A 21,296-nucleotide genomic window follows, 5' to 3' on the forward strand; every position below is an offset into this window, starting at 1 on the left:
TTTTCATTATGTGAAACAAATTAAACACGAACACCCTATCTTCACACATATGTAACAGTGAAAATTCACCCACACTATCTCTACATGGAGACAGACTAAAATAACAACAAAAAACTGTATACAACTTTCAGCTTAAATAGAAACAAACATTGACAATAAAAGGTCAACCAAAAGAAATGCACAGTTCTGATAATAACCACCCTGAGCTTTCTTTCCATCTAGAGACAGTTTGAGGCCCTCTGGAGAATTTGAATGCTATCCTAACTGCACCCTAACTCCTCATAAGCCAGTCTTCAGGCTCCAAACGTTTATCAACTGTGAAAGCCAAAACAACTTTCTAACCAGATTGTACCAGCTCTGACACTATACAAAGTTACAAAAGGCACTTTCTGTCTCACATCAGTGGCTCAGAAACTGGACAGGAATGGAAGGCTCTGGATTCTCACATTCTTATCTGTGTCTTTACTGGTGTCACGTAACCTCTCCAGACTTCAAGGACTTCCAACATTCCAGGAGCCAGACAGGCATTTACTCACAGCAAGTTATTAATCCAAAAACCTAAGAACCAGGCACTATTCTAGGTACTGGCAAAGAATAGAGAGAAGATACCACCACCCTTGAGGGGGCTGAGAGTGTTGGAATCCAGCATGTGAGCAAGGTGAGGGGCAAAGCTTCCAGAACATTCAGTTTTTATTAGACCAGTAGCGGCAGATGAATGGAAATCCCAACCACAAAACAATGTCACATCATCTTGATTCATTAACTTCCCTACTTCAATTTTAATGAAGCATCAAGAGGAAGAGCTTTCATTCATGTAAATTAAATGGTTAAGTCTCAAATTTTTCGCTCATTCACATCTAAGTTTTCAAGGTACACAATTATGATGTAAGCACCATGAAAATGGTTTCAAAAGGGAAAAAAATCACCCTTTAAATATGATTCCCACATTTACTTGTTCATTAATACTGCAAATAAACAAATTCAAAAATGACTTCAGGGGCACCTGGGTGGCTCAGTCAGTTAAGCGTCCCGACTTTGGCTCAGGTCATGATCTTGCGGTCCATGAGTTTGAGCCCTGCATTGGGCTCTGTGCTGACAACTCGGAGCCTGGAGCCTGTTTCAGATTCTGTGTCTCCCTCTCTCTCTGACTCTCCCCCATTCATACCCTCTCTCTGTCTCAAAAAAAAAAAAAAAAAAAAGTTAAAAAAAAATGACTTCAGTGTAAACTCAACACTGTAAGTGAACGTCAAGAAACCAACAGACAGGACAAAGCAGTTATCTTAGAGGCCACTTGGGATGTGTTTCCTCATTTTTAGAATACAGTGGTCAGGCATTCCTTCCAGCTCCATGGCAAGAGTTAGGAGACCAAGACTTTAACTGAAATTCACTAGATTAAAGATTAAAAAGCCCCAAAGTATTTTTTAAATTAAGTACAATGTCTTTGTCTATGGCTCTGGACAAAATTCTTTTTAATTTTTTTTCTAATGTTTATTTATTTTTGAGAGAGAGAGACAGAGACAGAGAAACAGAGTGCAAGCAGGGGAGGGACAGAAAGAGAGGGAGACAGAATCTGAAGCAGGCTCCAGGCTCTGAGCTGTCAGCACAGAGCCTGACGCGGGGCTAGAAGCCATGAACTGTGAGATCATGATTTGAGCCAAAGCTGTATGCTTAACCAACTGAGCCACCCGGGCACCCCTGGACAAAATTCTTAAACTTCTGGAGAGCAAGTTCCTCATAGATGAACCAGGAAAAAATCTATTTCAGGGTAAATACATTCAGAATACCATCACCAAAAAGGATGAAAATACATCCAGAAAGAAAAGAAATGGTCATTACTTGTGAAGAAAATAAGAGAGCAATACAATTTGGGGCATGAAATAAGCAACAAGTTTAAGCAAGGAGGCATTACTGGCATAAACAGTAAAGCATCCATTTCACAAAACATGTCTTTCTCTTTAAGGGAATAAATCCTCCAGATCTTTGGAGGTCTCTCCAGGTCTCTGCTTATCATGGTAAGACAGAGAAGCTGAAAATGGCAACCCTAGCAAGCTGTCAGGACACAACAAACCTACACACCCTTTGGATCATTAACCATAACATTACTTTTCAAATTCTGCTTTGGTTAAAGAGCAAATGACCACAAGCTTTTTCATTTCTTGTAAAACAAATAGAATAGTATAGCCACTATTCCAGATCATCTAAAAATGACTTCCTTTCCTGCGACTTTTAATAGCTTACAGGAAGTTCTATCACCTTCATAGAAAACTTTTTAATTTCCTAAGTGCACTTTGCAAACGTAACTGCTCCCCCACCCCATGTCTTTACACAAGATAATACTGTAAATAAGGCTTGTGAAATTCTGTTATCAATGGCAATAATGTATGCTCTTCTAGAAACTAAAGGCTTCACAGTCCGTGTGCAACTGGCAGGGGGCACATACCTTTCTGGGTAAGTGCCCTTGGGCAAGAAACTCAACCTATGTAAACCCAGCTTCTTAAGTTGCAAATGGTATTTACTATAAGAATGAGCACCAGGGCACCTGGGTGGCTCAGTCAGCTGAGCCTCTGACTTCAACTTCCCCTTGGGTCATGATCTCACGGCTTGGCTTGTGAGTTCAAGTCCTGCGTTGGGCTCTGTGCTGACAGCTCAGAGCCTGGAGCCTGCTTCGGAGTCCGTGTCTCCCTCTCTCTCCCTCTGTCCCTCCCCCTTCCTCCCTCCCCCCCCAAAATAAACATTAAACAAATTTTTCTTTTAAAGAACAAGCACCAAATAAGACTGTGACAAGTAAATGCTAACCCATGTGAAAAGCTTATATAGTTATTCAGTAAGTGCTAAAAAATTAAATAAAAACCTATTATCCGCTACTACAACCACAATTATTATTATTCTTAGAAACTTATAAATATGTTTTAGTACATCTCAGATAATGTTTTCAAAAAGCTCAACTGATAAGTAGATTATCAGGCAAATTAAAACAAAATCTATTATCTCCAACTTAAAACAATAGTAATCTACTCACTGCTATTTTAAATTGAAGATATTTTATTTTTTTTTAATTTTTTTTTCAACGTTTATTTATTTTTGGGACAGAGAGAGACAGAGCATGAACGGGGGAGGGGCAGAGAGAGAGGGAGACACAGAATCGGAAACAGGCTCCAGGCTCCGAGCCATCAGCCCAGAGCCTGACGTGGGGCTCGAACTCACGGACCTCGAGATCGTGACCTGGCTGAAGTCGGACGCTTAACCGACTGCGCCACCCAGGCGCCCCTTGAAGATATTTTATATGCACCTTCATTTAAACAAATCCAACAGCTAAAAATGGGTATTCACATACACATGCCAAAAATAGGTTGGGAGATGACTATTCATTTTAAAGGAATCATCACTGATCCCTCTTAAATAATAAGCATAGTTTAGTCACATGTAAAATATGATTAGATTACACACACACACACACACACACACACACACACACACACACAGTAGAAGCCCACAGAGCTGAATACGTATCGATTCCATTCCATTCCAACTTTTCTCCCTAATATAAATTCTCAGTTTTGGTACACGTCATTCAAAAAGGTGCCCTCCAGCACCTTCCAAAGCTCAAACAAATGCTCACCGGTGCCACTAGCTTCCACCATGGAACCCACTCCCGCCCCGTTCCTTTCTGTTTTGTTCTCACTGCATACGTGAAACTGAGGGAGTACATTTACTCACAACCACACGTTCAGCTTTAAAGCTTGTGGAATGAAAACTTCAAAGTCACAAAATGTGAAGGTCTTTACAAAGTTGCCTCTCTGTTCTCTGGACAAAGCAGCACTTTTTAAAACCTTTTGTTCCATGATTGTCAAGGTAAATCAGTACTGCAGTCTGGCAGATGCTGCCGACAGGCACCAAACCATCTTACAGCAAACAAAAACCTGTTAACTGTGGTTAAGTGATACATCCGGTTTCTGGATGTCGGACGCTCACCAATAGTTTTGCATAGACATACGAGCCTGTTAGATGATGTCAATTAAGACAAGCAGTCAGCTGTCAAAGATTTCAGAGTTCACAACATAAATATTTAATTTAACCGCCACAATTCTCCTAGACTGGCAATGAAAATAGTCCAAGTAGGTCATTTACCTCCTTTCACATCTCTGCTCTAGATACTATCCAGCATTCACAATAAAATGGACACAGGGAAAATATTTCCATTTCCAGAAACCATCATGCAATTCAGAAGAAAATGAACTTACGTAGACAACTTTTCTACATGCTTACAGGATTATCTCAACCTTAAAATTGAGGGAATATACATGAATGGAAAGGAAAAAAGTCTGCTCTGATTTCTGTTCAAAAAAAGTTTCTTAAGTTTATTTATTTATTTTTGAGAGACACAGAGTATGAGTGGGGGAGGGGGGAGAGGGAGGGAGGGAGAGGGAGAGGGGGGGAGAGAGAGAGAGGGGGGGGGGCAGGGAAAGGGAGAATCCCAAGCAGGCTCCTTGCTGTCAGTGCTGAGCCTGATGCAGAGGTTGACTGCATGAACTCTGCACTAATGACCTGAGCTGAAATCAAGAGTTGGATGCTTAACCAACTGAGCTACTCAGGTGCCCCCCCCTTCTATTTCCTTCTTCCTTTAAAAGGAAAAAAAGAGGGGCGCCTGGGTGGCGCAGTCGGTTAAGCATCCGACTTCAGCCAGGTCACAATCTCGCAGTCCGTGAGTTCGAGCCCCGCATCGGGCTCTGGGCTGATGGCTCGGAGCCTGGAGCCTGTTTCCGATTCTGTGTCTCCCTCTCTCTCTGCCCCTCCCCCGTTCATGCTCTGTCTCTCTCTGTCCCAAAAATAAATAAAAAACGTTGAAAAAAAATTTTAAAAAAAGGAAAAAAAGAATGTAAAATTGCTCAAGCCACAGTGCAAGATGAATTACACTCACAAACATCAGTTTTTCTTAGCAATACTTTATTTCTCCAAAACTAAAGAGAAGCACTGTATGTATCAGTGTCAGAAATTTAAGCCACCAAATCACTATTTAATTTTTAAAATATTTTCTTGGATGATCACAAATTAAAATATTATAAATATTATTAGCTATGCTGACCTACACTTTTTCCACAATGACCAAAAAAAGTGTCAGTCGCTCCATACTTTGACGTTAAACGCTGGAAGGCACAGACCCCAACTACTACATTGTATCAACAACCTTAACCTTGTACCCAGGCAAGTCACACAGACCCCAGCCTTCATTTCCACCCTCTCATCTCTCCTAACCTTCTCGATTTTTGTTAAAGGGAATTAACCAAGGGGCACCTGGGTGGCTCAGTCAGCTAAGCGTCCAACTTTGCTCAGGTGCTGATCTCCCCAAGTGAGGATCTCCCCATTTATGAGTTCGAGCCCTGCATCAGGCTCTGACAGTGTGGAGCCTACTTAGGATTCTCTCTCTCCCTGTCTCCCTCCCTCCCTCTCTCTCTCTGCCCCTCCCCAACTTGTGCTCTAAATCAAAAATAAACTTAAAAAAAAGGAATCAACCAAGCAATGGGAAAAAAGACACGGCAAACTTACCTGACTAGTAAGTCATACTGTCCTCATTTGTCACATAAAGCCTCTAGGTCCAGATCAAAACAGGTCTAAAAGTCACTTTCAAATATGTGAGTTCTCTTACTTATTAGATGTCTGCTTTTCTTCCTATGTTCTACACATCCCTTTGCCGTGAGTCTTAGCATCCTGGTCACGAAGATAATCACTGGATGCCTGCTTCTTCAACCCGGTGGCAGGCACATCATTCAGTTGGCCAAAGTATACCATCTGCCATGCTCAGAGACTGGGCCGGGACCGACAGGGCCTTTAGGGTGGACAACCACATGTCCAGGTTTACCCGGGACAATCCCAGTTTATCCCTGTTGTCCGGCATAATTTCACTCTTAAAAGCATCTTTAATTTTTTTTTACATTTATTTTTGAGAGACAGAGCATGAGTGGGGGAGGGGCAGAGAAAGAGGGAGACACAGAAGCAGGCCCCCGGCTCTGAGCTGTCAGCACAGAGCCCAATGCGGGGCTCGAACCCATGAACCCTGAGATCAATATCTGAGCCAAATTCAGACGCTCAACTGACTGAGCCACCCAGGCGTCCCCTACTCTTAAAAGCATCTTGATAGGGACTATATGGTCTCTCTACCTCTAAGGCAGGGTTTCTCAGCCTCAGCACAAGTAACTTTAAGCTGGATCATTTCTTGTTGTAGCAGGCTGTCCTGCACTTACAGGACGTAAAGCAGCAAGGCATCACTGCCCTCTTCTCACTAGATGCCAGTAGCACTTCCCAGTTATGACAACCAAAAATATCTCCCAGGGGGTAGATTCATCCCTTTGAGAACAACTCCTCTCAGGAAAAGGAGTCACCGTTCTCTGCAATTACCAGGCAATAAGAAAGATGCAAGACTCGGGGCGCCTGGGTGGCTCAGTCGGTTCAGCGTCTGACTTCAGCTCAGGTCATGATCTCGCGGTCCAGGAGCCCGAGCCCTGGGTCAGGCTCTGTGCTGACAGCAAGCTTTGGATTCTCTCTCTCTCTCTCTCTCTCTCTCTCTCTCTCTCTCTCTGCCCCTCCTCCACTTGTGCTCTCTCAGAAATAAATATTTTTAAAAATTTTTTTTAATTAAAAAAAAAAAAGACGCAAGCCTTAAGCTCTCATCACCGTGCAAGAGTGCCAGTCTCAGGGTGGAGCCAACTGAAGGAAATGCTAGAGATGCAAAGACAGACATGTCACTGTGGGAACCCCTGGATTCAGGAGTACCTAAGCAAGCCCCCCTCCTCAGACTTCACTCATAGGAGCCAAGAAATCCTTTTGCTTCAACAAATTTTAATCGGGTTTCTCTCACTTGCAACTGAAGGAAGTGAATGAGGATGTAACGCACGTTTTATGTCAAAAATTCGAACTGTCAAGAAAGGAAAAGGGCGCAGATTAATTCTGAACCCTATCTTGTGCTTTCCACAAAAAGAGGACACCAACTCTAGCTCTAGGGATACAAGTGGGGAACTTCTCCACTGAACTCCTAGTCTCTCCCTTTGAAGAGCCTGAAAGCCTCTGCCCTTCATCTCCAGGCAGGTGGGGGGGGGCGGGGGGTGGTTTCCAGCCAGTGCAGCCAGGGCTAAAGGGAAGAGGGGTGCCATCTGCACACCCCTGCATCTGAAGAATTACAGTCATCGTAAGCACTTCTTTCTTCCGGAGATCGTTTCTTAAACTTGTTAGAACCTAAGTAGTTAGCCAGGAAAGAGGAAGGAGAGATCTTTTGAGCTCGCTGATAGTTTAATACATTCTAAATTCTCACAGGCTCTTTTCCTCCTCCTCTCTTGGACAAAGGGGTAGAAATCTAAAGGCCTAAACATCTAAATCAGATGTTGCCAGAGGCATTTTCTTCTCTGTAAACATCCAAAGGGAACCATCATGATTCCATGGAGATAAAAACAGAAAAATCAGCAGTGTTTTCATTTACTTCTTAAAAAAAAAGATTGAAGACTGTTTGAATAAAGTATTCGACTTTCAGTGCCAACACAATAAAGTCTGGAATAGAGGCACTTTCTTAATGTACTAGTGATTGTCTGTCCAGACATCTTATTCCCACCTTTTCTCCCCACCTCCAATTACCTATTCTCAGTTTAACATCCAGATTCCATCCACTCCCCCCATTTCAAACAGACTGTGAAACAAAAGTCTTACAAGTCATGTATTATTTATTAACCAAAGAATGTGGTGGGGAAGAAATTAAAACACAATTAACTATGGAAAACTATCTTGCCACCCACCTCACAGAGAAAATAAATCTACTGGTAATAACATCCTCAATGTCCTGACACAAATCTCCAAATGTGCCTGGGTGTTCACCCATCTTCTCCACCCCTTCTAGGAGTGAAGTAGATGAAGGGCGTGTCCCCCCCTTCACCTGGAATCTGAATTCCATCTTCTACATTCAGAAATACTTTGTACTCTGAAATATTCCCAGAATATTCAATCCCCTCCTCTCCACTGGATACCTTCATTAGCAATGTCCAAATCTCACTCATTAACCAATACTTTGGGAGGCTCCTTTATTTTCCTCATACCCTCTGCAGTCAGGCTCCCATTCCTACTGTGCCATAAGCTAATCTCCCAGTTATTACCAATGTCACCGCCCTTTTTTTTTTCCCCAGTAAAACTAACATGCAGTGTTACATTAGCTTCAGGTGTACAATATAGTGATTCAACACTTCTACAGATTACTCAGTGCTCTTTAGTACAAATGTACTTTTTTTTTTAATGCTCTTATTTTGAGACAGAGAGAGAGAGAGAGAGAGAGAGAGAGAGAAGAGAGCAAGCATCCACGCACAGGGGAGAGAGAGAGAGAGAGAGTCCATGCTGCCAGCACAGAGCCCGATGCAGGGATCAATGTCACCAACCAAGAGATCAAGTCAGAAACAACCAACTGAGCCACCCAGGCGCTCCAAGACAAGTGTACTCTTAATCCCCTTCACCTGCTTCACCCATCCCCACCCACCCAGGCCCCCCCCCCCCCCCCACACACACACACACTCACCTCCTCTCTGGTAACTATCAGTTAGTTCTCTATAGTTGAGAGTCTCTTGTTTTGTTTGACCAATGAACTGGCTTAATGCAATGTCACCTGTATTGCTAGAACTGGTCCTCTTTGTAAGGCAACCTTGTCTCCTCTCTCCTACTTTGTCTGTGACTTGTGCGATCCTGGCCAAATTTTCCACCTTCTCCACTTCTTCCCCCCACAATCGTTACTGCTCTCAAATCTCCCCCTCAAGCTCTTCTACCCACCCTTTAACAGTTGTGTTCCCCAGGATTTGCCCAGCCACGCTGCCTTCTGCGTCTACATCTCTCTCCCAGCAGGTTTGCTATCCAGTTGCATGGTGTCATTTCCTACCTATATGCTGTGTCTCCAGAATCTTTGCCTCTAGCTCTATTCCTTGTTCTTGAAATACATACTCAAAAAAGGAAGCAAAGTACTGAATGTGTCCACTGGATAGCTGAGAAGCACCTCAGCTTCAACATATCCAATCCAAAAAACGTATCCTCTCTCCATAAAACCTGTTCCTCTAGCTGGACTACCTCCGTGAATAGCACTCAACTGCCCAGGGCAGGAACTGAGGAATCCTCCTGGGTGCCTCCTTCCTCAACCCCCACACCCAATCACCCACCAAAACTTGCAGCCTCTGTATCCTGACCCCTCCTAAAGAATCAGCCTCATCTGCTACCAGAGTCTCTGGCCTAGGTGAGTGACCTCCCAACCTCCAGTTTCCCTCTCCTCAAAGGCATTCTCAAAACCTCTGCCTGAGAAACTGTTCTAAAATGCAATTCCTATGATGCCAAAGTCCTCTGCTCAAAACGTTTCCATCACTCCCTACTGTGTTACAAACGAAGCCTGAAGTCCTTACCCTCCTTCACCTGGCCCTTCTCACTCCTGCCCCTGTTGGCTCTGCAGCCCCATTGCTCTCACTGGGCAGGAGCTGTGGCCTCTCTCCCTGGCTACCAGAGCTGTCCCTCCAGCCCTATAGCACAAGATCTCTCCAGCCTCCAGGCCTCTGGCATGCATTTAACTGTGCTTGGAGAATCCTTCTTCCCTACCCTCAGCATGGAAAGCTCCTAGCTTTCCTTGTGGCCTCAGCTTAGAAGTTACTACTTTCTTGAAGTCTTTGACTCCCTAGATAGTCCTCTTAACTATGGCCATAGCATCCCAATCTTACTCAACAATATGAATGACAATGCTTAACTAATCCTCCATCTGCCCCACCGGAACTCTGACTTCTGCGTGGATACACAAGATCTCTGTTCACTGTTAAGCCTCTAGCAACTTGCCCACAATAGATGGAGTTTAACGACTTGGAATGACACTTTGTCCCCGCTGTCATGAATGAAGTTATTATAGTGATAACTGTGAAAAGATTTTTAATTTATTTTCCCATGCTTAGCAAACACATACAGGGGTCACTATGAATCAGTTTTCAAAGTACTTTAGAAATAACTACTTCTAGACACATTTAGGGAGAAAAACCACTAACCACATTTTACACAAGAGGAAATCAAGGCACAGAGGAGTTAAGCAAATTGCCCAAGGTTACACAGTAAATCTGACACCAAAGACCATGCTCTTCAATATTTTTGCTATGCTTCCTTTGACCTGCACTTCACAAAGAAAAACAAAACTATCTGTCACAGTGACAGAAGTACCATCTGCCAGATTCTGAAATAAAAGTAATGACAGGTCAATGACACTCCACTCCCTTGTACTTCTTTGGCTTTGTCCCCAACACTTTCAAGCAAAGAGCTTCAGTAATATGCTGGATTTCAACACATTATTACAGATGGTTTCTTCTCTTTAATAAATGAGAGGCCTATATTCAGCACTATACTTCAAAATATTAACCTGACAGAGGAAAAAACACATGTTCACAGACCATTTCTACTATCTGTACTGGGTAAGCCACAACTGTGTCCAAGTTCAACCAAAGGAAGTCAGAATGGCACTCTTTTGATGATGGGGGACGATAATAGCACCTACCATAGGCCAGGCACGGCACAGTTCTGAGATCCTTTAAACTGTAACATTAGGATTAAATCATACCACCCAGTAGGCAGAGTTCTTACGATCTCCATTTTACTAACAATGAAACGGAAAGTCAGGCACTGAGGGTCTAAGTGATTTGCCCAAAGGCCAGCAGTCTACACTGCTGATAAGTGGTGGAGCCAACTTTATAGTCAGAGATAAAAACACTCACCTTCTTAAAGAGTACTAAACATCCTGTGTTCAGACCTGAAGTGACATTACTCTGGCCAAATTGGTTTCCTCCAGCCACACACCTCACCATGACTCGCTACCAGATGATGATGGAATGCATACCTTGACACCCAAGGGCAGACAGTGCCCATGGGTGAACACATCAACAAGGAAGGAGAAATCACACTCACCGTTGAAATATTAAGTAGCACAGGATTAACATCTTCCTCAGGAAACACAAGGAGGAAATTCTAGTTCAACCAGGGAGGCAGGCTTCCAGGGCAACAACACGGGTGTGATACCCGTGAAGCTTGAGACCTACATGTAAAGCGTCAGAGATTTTTCTGTGTGTGTGTGTGTGTGTGTGTGTGTGTGTGTATAAAAGAGAAGGATGTCAAGCCTTCCTCATTACAAAAGCATCCCCTTGGCAAGTCTACAAATCACGTTCCTATATGAGGATAATCAAATACAGCAGGCTGTGGTTGCTGCTTGCTTTGTGTCCTGTCACAAAATACTAACCAATCCCTGCCTAAAAATCATGTTCATCTGACCTAACTAGACTGAAAGGTACCAGATTTCTTAATGCACATTGTGTTTACGAATATTAACATCATTTTTTTCTTCTGATACCAATACAAGAAGTCTAACTTAATGAAGTGAAAAGACTAATTTTTGTTTGTTCTTGATTCAGACCAGCAACTGACACTTAAACTGGTTTCCTGTGATCATCCACACTAAGCTGATAATTTATCAAAAAAATTTTCACTAAGGGACTGCAAAATTCATGGGTACGTTACTTTAATTTTTATTTATTTATTTTGAGAGAGAGAGCATATGTATGCAAGTGGGAAGAGGGGCAGAGAGACAGGGAGAGAATCCCAAACAAGGCTCTGCACTGTCAGACGTGGGGCTTGAACTCATAAACTGTGAGATCATGATCTGAGCCAAAATCAAGAGTCACATGTTTAACTAACTGAGCGACCCAGGTGCTTCTCATGGGAACATTATTTACAGATTGTTGTCAAAGCTACTGGTTTAAAGTTTTTAAAATTAATTACAATACTTTATCATTTCATACTACATAAATTCACTAATAAGTTGTGTAGCAATCAAAAAATGATGAATACATGATACATCACAGAACATCTTATGTTTTTATAGAATATCTATAAAACATCAATTAACAAAGTCTTTTTAAATGCCACTTGTAGGAAAAAGAGGTTGAACTAAATGAAATAGAGCTACTACATGTATCCACGTGGCTAAATCTCACTAATATGATAGGGGAGGGGGAGTTGCACATATAGTTTGAAAACCCTTATATAAAGTCTAAAAACATGCTATTATTTAGGAATTTGTACAGATACATTAAAGTGTCTGGGAATAATAAATGCTGGTTTGAGACAGTTGCTACCTCTTGGGGAGAAGGGATAGGTTGCTACTGGGGAGAGGCAGACAGGAACAATTTTTTCCCAACCTGCGAGGCTACTAATACAGAAATGTTTATTATCAGATTTTATATATATATACGCACACATATATATGCTCTTTACATATACATTCTTCATATACCTTTATGTAAATATATATAAATATATATGTGTGTAGCATAGTTTACATTTATTTATTTTGAGGGGGCCAGAGAGAGAGAGACAGAGAACTCAAGAACACAAGCAGGGGAGGGGCGGAGAGAGGGAAAGAGAGAATCCTAAACAGGCTCCACACAGTCAAAACAGAGACCAACGTGGGGCTCGAACTCACAAACCATAAGATCATGACCTGAGCCAAAATCAAAGGACGCTTAACCCACTGTGCCACCCAGGTGCCCCTCTATGGTATATAGTTTTAATGAGCTAAGAACAGAGCTATTCCCATATGCTTCTCCACTAACATTTACAACCATTTATATCTTAATGAGAGAACATGTTACTTGAAAGACGATTTATACACAGTGTGCTTTCAATGAGTTAAGGACACAGCTATTCCTATATGCTTCTGCATATACATTTACAAAAACTTGCATCTTAATGAAACAAGTAGTGGAAAAATGCAATATCACACTTGTAGTTATTATGAGATTCCCTGTATCTTTTTATATTTCTAAATTATTTCATAATTTTGGCAAAGCAAAAAATACTAATGCCAAAATATGAGAACAAAATGAAAATTTACTCTACCAAAGGGTGGAAGGAAGGAATGGGACACAAAGGAAGAAGGAACTTGGCGGGGAGGGGGGCGGGGAGCACAGTAGAGATTAAGAGACAGAGACTGAGGGGAAGGAAATGATACTCTTTTAAGTAGAGATCTGAACCTAACTGATCCTAAATCAACAAACCTCTGAATGTCTATACTTCCTATACAAACAAGCAACCAGTTTTATTTACAATAATCATCCTACAGGGCCTTAAATTTTCTTTCAGTCATGGTCCTTGTACTGAGCTAATAAGAACTGTCTCCCAACTAGATCATGAAGTTTACACACATTCCAGATAACCAAGATTTATCATAATCACTTCCCCTAACACAAGACCGCAGTTACACCCCATTATGGAGACAGCTAATGATTGTGGTTAAGGGTTTTAGAGTCAGACAAAAGTGGGTTCACATTCCAGCTCCTCCACTGACAAATTATGTGATTTGAACAAGCTTTCACACTGTTCCTATTCACTGCGACATACAGTCAGCAATCACTTAGAGTACGATTTATGGTAACTTTGCAGACTACCCACCATTTTTATATCCTTCATAATTCTTGCCTCTCTTATGACCCAAAAAACAAACAAAACCGTAAGGTAGTCAAGAGCTATTAGAGTCACAGACTCAAAACAGCTTCTTTGGGGATTTGAGGATTCTTTCATAGATGACAGGATGTACTCTTAGGTACATCCCTCTTAGAGATGTCTCTGGCTGCCTTTTCTCATCTGGAATTTCTCATTGTGAATTTCCCTTAGCAAATACAAGCACTGTCCATTAGTTGTCAAGGTTTCCCTCAGGTTAAACACTAACATTAATGCCCTTTAAAAATATCACTGTAATTTTTAAGTATCTGAAGGCTCCATGAGATGTTATCATCTCAGTACCTGGAACACAACTCTTTCTGTCACCTTCAACCCCCACCCCCCCCCCATCAGTCCTCTGGACAGAGGCCTCCTGCTGACTGCTGGAGTCCCAGCTGCAGGTGGCTTGCTAGATTTACTGCAGCCTTACTGACACCTTCTACTTCACCTTCAAATGTTTGTGAACTGGAAATAAATTCTGGAGAATGTTTTCCCAAGATACCATTTAGCTTCGATTCATCAACTTACTTGCAAGACTTCAATATCCTGCACTACATTCAAACTTTAGAAGCCTTCCCAGAGTTTGTCAAATTTGTCTATCTTCTTGGTCACTGGTAATGAGGACATGAATGAATTTACTCTTAGGGGTAATAAGCACTGAAAGGTTACCCAGTAGTCAGTGGGCCAGAACAGAGGTTTCTCAGGCAAGAAAAGGCCCAAATATTAAAACATGTGCCTACAATTTAAAGAATGACATCATACGTGTTAACATTTCACATCTGAATGCTTATTCTTAATGCTTTACATGTATTAACTTATTTAATCCAACTAGCATGCCTATACGGGGGATAGCATTATAATCTACATTTTATGGGTGACAACACAGATAGAGAAAAGCTAGGGGCACCTGGGTGGCTCTGTCAGTTGAGCTCATCTGACTCTTGGTTTTGGATCAGGTCATGATCCCATGGTTGTAGGATTGAGCCCTACATCAGGTTCCATACTGGGTGTGGAGCCTACTTAAGATTCTCTCCATCTCCCTCTCCCCAGCTCACATGTGCTCTCAAAAAATAAATAAGCCAAACAACTTGACTAGGTTCCACCATCAGTGAGTGGTTGAGGTAGGATATGGACCCAGACAGACCAGTACCCTCAACTTGCACTCTTAATCTTCTATGCTACACTGTGTCGTCGGCTATTTTAAAAATTAAAACACAAAATGCCTGTTTTCTCCTCTTCCAAAAGTCAACAATGCTCCCTGGTCCCCTCCAAAAAAATAAGCAAAAAAAAAAAAAAAATGTGGTCAAAGGAACCCCAACAGATAAATAGGAGGACAGGGAAAACGCAACGTGCAGTAAGATACTGAGCACACCGGATGACTGACCCATAAAACATTCTAAATGAACACAGATGGCTAGTGGACAGCTCTAAACAGAGACTATTCTAAATGGAGTCAAGGACCACCTGCAGCAAATAAGGTACTTGAAACTTTTAAAGGCTGTCTAGGTCCATGTCCTAGCTCCAGTCGGACAGTATTTTTATCGAAAGTCTACATGCATACTGGAGACCAGCCCACTGTAGTAAAACTCCAAGAGAGAGTTTAAGACTTACCCCAGGTGATGCCCTGATTTGTCAGGGGTCCGTGGTGATTTGAGGCAAAAAATACCTGAATCTTCTTTTACATTCAGGGAAAAATAATATTTGTAACTTATCAACGTTTTCAATAACATTTTATTTCTATACTTCTCTAAATTCCACTCAATCCCAGGATCAGCATGAAATTTAGAATCACATTTCTCCATCAATATTGGGACGTGAAGTGGCAGAAAACACAATTCAAACTGGCTTAGGTCATTTAACAATATATCCAGAGCTGGGCTTTAGGCATAGAATAGTCTGTGGCTCCCACAGTGACATCAAAAACCCAGATGCAGTAAGCTGTCTGCTCCACGCTCTTTACCTTGGCTCCACTCAGTCCTCCCAAGATGGTAGCAGCTCTAGGCCACACAACCAGATACCACAGAAGAGTAAAGAACCCTTTCGGTGAGTCTCCTCACACAAAAGGAAATCTTTTTCCCAGTCTCCAGCAGACTTCCTATCACGTCTCCATGACCAGAACTGAGAAACATCCTCATTCTGAAACCAGATTACAAGCACAGAAAATAGGTTCACCATAACGGAGTTAAGAGTTCTGGGACCCTTAACCCTGAATGCATGTTTTTATCACTGCCCAGGTGATTCTAAAGGTCAGCTAGGATTGAAAAACACTGAGTTAGACTAATCCGCAGTGCCCTTAATCATCCTTCCCTGAGTCACCTGGGAAAAGGTAGAGACACCTGAACAAAATTCAAGCCAAAGAGAGAAAAGTAATGTTGGCTGGGCAAACAATAGAGTCTGCCCAACACTTAAATGCACGTTTGCAAAACACTTTCACACCATTTTACTCAATCATCAGGCTGGGCTTTCTGCAACAGTCCCGTTTTACAAATAAGGAAACTGAGGCTCAGGATTACGAAGTGAAATTCTTTTAAGTCTTCCAAATTTCTATATGTTTCAATGCAATAGCAACTTGGGAAATTTCCCCCGAAAGGAATTATGGCATGAACTATCTGTCTGAAACATTAATGTAAAGAAAGCAAAAAAAGGGGCGCCTGGGTGGTTCAGTTGCTTAAGCATCCGACTTCAGCTCTGGTCACGATCTCACAGTCTGTGAGTTCAAGCCCCACGTAGGGCTCTGTGCTGACAACTCAGCAGATTCTGTGTCTCCCACTCTCTGACCCTCCCCCACTCACAGGGGCGCCCACACACGTACGCTCTTTCCAAAATGAATGTCAAGAAAGAAAGAAAACTCTGATGTCCTGAAGTAAACAAAACAAAAAATCAAGTAAATATTAAAGCAAATATTAAAATATCAAGGCCTAGGGGCGCCTGGGTGGCTCAGTCAGTTAAGCGCCCGACTTCAGCTCAGGTCACGATCTCGTGGTCCGTGAGTTTCAGCCCCGTGTCGGGCTCTGGGCTGATGGCTCAGAGTCTGAAGCCTGCTTCTGATTCTGTCTCCCTCTCTCACTGCCCCTCCCCCATTCATGCTCTGTCTCTGTATCAAAAATAAATAAAGGTTAAAAAAAAACTTTTTTTTAATAAAAATTTAAAAATAAAATATCAAGGCCTAAAAAAAGTCTAAAACCAAGACTTGGAAGACTGAAATTCTAGTCCTGGCTGCCATCAGCACCCTTCTCCAGGTCTGTGATAAGAGCAGGTTCACTCAGAGGGGCCCTACAGCTTAACTAACACACACCAAGAAAGCTAGACAATCTAACCTTACTAAACAGCATTTTATGTAACTATGTAAGTGCTTAATAACTGTAAGGACTATTTGTTTAAAAAATATATTTTTTTCCTCTAAAACAGAACAAGTTCGCCCAACACTGTCTAATGTAAACTTTGTGAGAAAAGCATATATAGCTCATTTCTATTTCTGGCAAATATGCTATACATTTGTATGAATCATAAGCATCTTAAACTATATAGATATCACGTGAAAGGCTTACAAGAGAAAAGACTGTATTAAGAGAGGACACTGGTTATTCTAGGAGAGGCGTGAAAAAGAAAAAGGACTAAAAAATCCATTTAAACAAAGACTCCATTGAATTGGGTGAATGATCTCCAAATGTACCACAGAAGTCAATGATCCCAGACTTCTCTCTGGAGCTCCCGCCTACCCCCACTGCTGTGTCCAAATCCGCCCTGCACACAGATGTCAAATTCTGTCTCAAAACCATCTCTTTCCCATTATGTCAGCCTTTTGCTGAACACCCTTCAGTGATTCTCCACAGGATAAAGTCCACATTCCTGACCTCACTTTTACGACCCTCCATAATCTGAAACTGACCTCTCCCTTTATCCCATTCCAAGCTGGTCTCCTCATGGCCCTCAAACACTGTGGCGGTCTAGTTTCTTTTCAGCTGTTTTCAATCTGACCAAGTTCTACAAGGTTTTATTCCTTACTTAAAACAATGAGTTCCCAAACTCCCAAGTCACATGTCTTCATTCTGACCTACAACAAACTCTTGTTTCTGGCAAAGTTAGAATACTTGCTTGTCACTGAATTTTTAACCTTTTAATATGTGTGTCTGTGTATCCTTTGTTTCTTCAAGAATTTAGCACAATGTGGGGGCACCTGGGTGGCTCAGTCAGTTAAGCGTCTGACTCTTGATCTCGGTTCAGGTCATGATCTCAAGGTTTAGTTTGTGAGCTCCAGCCCTGAGTCACTGACAGCACAGAGCCTACTTGGGATTCTCTCTGTTCCCTCTCCCTGCCACTCCCCTCCCCCCACTCACACAGGAGCACCCTCTCTCACTCAAAACAAACTTAAACAAAATGGAATTTAGCACAATACTACAGGTATTCAAACATATTCCTTAGATTGAACTGAATTCAACTACAGGATGATAAACTCAAGGACAAGGGCCTTGGGCTTATTACCTCTTTGAATCTCAATCCCAATATTTAATGAATCATAGATGTTAAATATTTGCTGATTGCCACCATCACTGAACCCAGCAGTAAGCCTTCAAGTCCCACAGAGCCACCTCCAACTTCTTTAAATATTTATGGAATATTCAAACATCAAGACATCAGAACTACATAAATCCAACAAGTATCTAGTGCGCGCAGGAGACATCTTACAGGGCAATTAAAAACAAATCACTTAAACTCACAATTCTGAAAATGCACCAAATGCTATTTTTGCACAACAAAGTGTAAAACATCCGAAAATTTAATCAGTCTGACCTAGTTGATTGTTATTCTTTCTGCAGCAACTCCCTCCACCTCATGTCCTCCCTTCACTTCTTGGCTCTCAGATGTTATACAGAAAGGCTCAACTGGTTAGGCAAACAGCTGACCTACACTGCAATTTCCAAACACTGCAGGACCTTACCAATGCCTCTAAGAAGTAGGACAAAAGAAACTGAACACAAAAGAATTAAGTGACCTGAGCGGCTGTCATGTAGCCAGGCCCTCACAGTAAAGGTAATTAAACTCAGGTGCCCTGACTTAAGTCCTATTGGTGCTTGTAGTCTTTGATGGGAACTAGAATTAAAATTTAAGGAGTGGGCTGGGCAAACACAGGGTCTTCCTAACTTGCCTAAAGCAAGTGAGCTAAAGCTGTGGGGTTTTTTTTGCTGTCTTCTGGGAAAGAATTTAAGTTAATCAGGGGCACCTGGGTGGCTCAGTTGGTTAAGTGGCCAACTTCAGCTCAGGTCATGATCTTGTGGTACGTGATTTCAAGCCCCACATCGGGCTCTGTGGGGACAGGTCGGAGCCTGGACTCTGGAGACTGGAGCCTGCTTCGTCGGATTCTGTGTCTCCCTCTCTCTGACCCTCCCCTGCTCCTACCTACCCTGTGTGTGTCTCTCTCTCCCAAAAGTAAACAAACATTTAAAAAAAAAAAGAAGTTAATCAAACACAATGAGAAAAAAATATACTTTCTGGGGGCTCTTAATCACGATTATAAATTATGTTTCTTATGGTAAAGTACAAGAATCAAAAGGAGTAAAACACCAGTTCACAGAAAGTCTACATTCTGGGGAGGAAGGCTGACAGCTGGCCCCCCAGATGTACCAGCTGCTGCTGGGACACCAGGCATGTGTCCTGTTGGCAGAAGAGGGAACATACAGTCACATAAATAGCTTTCTACCAGTGGCCAAACTGGCTTTGCCATCTGCCTCTCCCCATACCAAAGCCTCCCCCCTCATCTTCCTAGCTCCAGAGGGAGCTGCTAAGGCCAGTAAGAGAGGAGAACGTACACTCCCCTGGCCACTGACCCAAGCCACAGAAAGGAGTCCTCTCCCTCACGTTCATTCACACATACATGTACACCCTGCCCTCTCCTCCCTCCTTCCTACATACTTACAGACTCTCCCTACTTCCCACCCAACACACATACCTAATCCCAAGGCACTGGACGAAAATCATCCAAATAGGCCCACACATCCCAAAGTGATGCCCAAGCTTCATTTTGCAACACGAACAAGGTCAGAGAACCAAAAGGAACCCTGGACATCATCCAGAGAAGTTGACTGACCTGCTCCCAAAATTACAGGGGTGGCTCACTAAATTCTTCCTATTAAAACTTAGTTCAACTCATTCGTTAAATGAATATTCACTGTTCCAGGCACTGTGCTGGGTTCTTGAGACAGTTTGTTCAGTAGGTTTTAATCTTTCTTAATGCAAAATTGGGCAGGGGGGGGGGGAGGGGTGGTAGGGAAGAGGGTGATATAGGGTATTTTTCCCCAGAGTTGATATCTACAAACAAGTGTACAAGTGACTAATTCCCAAAACTGGGAATTACCGAATTGAGAAACTAGAGAAAAGATAAAGACCCCAGCAACACAGACTTGTAGATGCTGGATACTGCCCTGTCCCCTGCCTGCTATCTTAAGAGGGCACTCAGCAGCATCCTCAGAAGGGCTATGGGCTACAGGTGGGGTCAGGCCACCCAGCTCCTCACTGGAGCTAATGCCGCCCCATATCCAACAGCATCACCAACTCGGTGTTTCAGCATGAATTTTAGCCTTTCTCCCTCCTAGAAAGAATCTCCTCAGATAATAGATATACCTACAGAGATCTATTTCTCCAGTGGCCATTTCGTAGTTTAGGAAAAAAAAAAAACAAAGAACAAAAAAAAAAAAAAACAGAGAAGAACCAGGGAGGTTGGCATGAAGCCTGACCAGGGTGAAATTCCCTATTTGCAGGCACTGCTGGTTCCAGCCAAAGGGTAGGCAGTCTGCTCCCCCTTACAAGCCGCAATCTTTGAACCCTCGCCGGCGCAGGAGGTCAAGAATGTGCGGAAAGCAGCACAAGGCCAGGTGGACTTTCTGGTTTGGCACAGGGAAGGACTCGGGACGAGACGGTCCGAAACGATCAGAAAATACCACGGTAAGAATGTCGTTTCAGGGACTTTTGAAAAATTCAACGCCCAGCAGGTTTTCAAAGAATCCCCAGAAAGTCCTCTGGAAAGGTCACGAGACAAGGCGAGTGAAACTGATGTTTCTGTTTCAGGAAAGACCGGGCAGCTTTTAGGGTGCAATCCAACCTGACCTCGGGCGGGCCGGGCAGGGAACGCAGGCACCAAGGGGTGCCGGGCTGCCGGCGGCGCGCTCCCACGCACGGCTCCCGGCTCTGGCCGCTGCCGAGGGCGAGGGGCAGGAAAGGGGACTCGCCGCCGGCTGCCTGCGGAGCCGGGCAGGAGGGAGCCCGGGGCCTCCCGGCTCCACCGGCGGCTGAGCTGGGGCGCGCGACTGCCCTTCGCGCTCCCGCAGAGGCTCCTGCCGGCCGCGCCGCAGCTCGCCCGCGCCCAGGTCGCCGCTTACTTTTGGTCGCTGCGATGAGGTTCTTCCCGTCCTTGATGAGCTCCTTTATGAACTTGTTGGTCCTCTCCAGCTCCGCTTCGTGGGCGCGGATCCTCTCCCTGAACCACGGGCTGTCGAGGTAGCAATCGCTGAACTCCAGGGGCTGCAGCCCCATGACTGCTGCGGTCCGCCACCCGTCCGCAGCGCCCTGCGGAGATCCGCGTCGGGCTTCGGGGCCGCGGCCAGGAAGTCCCGGAGAGGCGCGCGGCGAGCGCGGCGCGGACGTGCCCCTCGGAGCGGAGCCTGGCGGCCGAAGCGAGCGAGAACCGCGGCGCCCCAATCCCGGCAGCCCCCGCCGATGCCCGGGCGCCCGCGGCCCCGCCCCGCCCCGCAGACCCTCCCCGAGGCGCCAGCCGC

The 21,296-nt window shown here is 43.6% G+C and overlaps 2 protein-coding genes across 3 annotated transcripts in view; one reads left to right on the forward strand and one right to left on the reverse strand.

Moving 5' to 3' along the window:
• ARHGAP10 (Rho GTPase activating protein 10) overlaps positions 1-21,232 on the reverse strand; it is a 339,539-nt gene extending 318,307 nt beyond the window's left edge. Inside the window, exon 1 of one of the 2 annotated variants that reach the window (XM_040472772.1) lies at positions 20,901-21,232. In XM_040472772.1, coding sequence (XP_040328706.1) covers positions 20,901-21,054 — 154 coding nt within the window. In that variant the 5' untranslated portion in view covers positions 21,055-21,232. The remainder of the gene's footprint in view (positions 1-20,900) is intronic. The other variant, XM_040472753.1, reaches the window with a different exon arrangement.
• PRMT9 (protein arginine methyltransferase 9) overlaps positions 20,443-21,296 on the forward strand; it is a 100,640-nt gene continuing 99,786 nt past the window's right edge. Inside the window, exon 1 of the mRNA XM_040472722.1 lies at positions 20,443-20,466. The gene's annotated coding sequence lies outside the window, so the exon portion shown is untranslated. The remainder of the gene's footprint in view (positions 20,467-21,296) is intronic.

The sequence above is a fragment of the Herpailurus yagouaroundi genome, unplaced genomic scaffold, assembly GCF_014898765.1.
Source record: "Herpailurus yagouaroundi ecotype Mexico unplaced genomic scaffold, PumYag 28, whole genome shotgun sequence".
Lineage (NCBI taxonomy): Eukaryota > Metazoa > Chordata > Mammalia > Carnivora > Felidae > Herpailurus > Herpailurus yagouaroundi.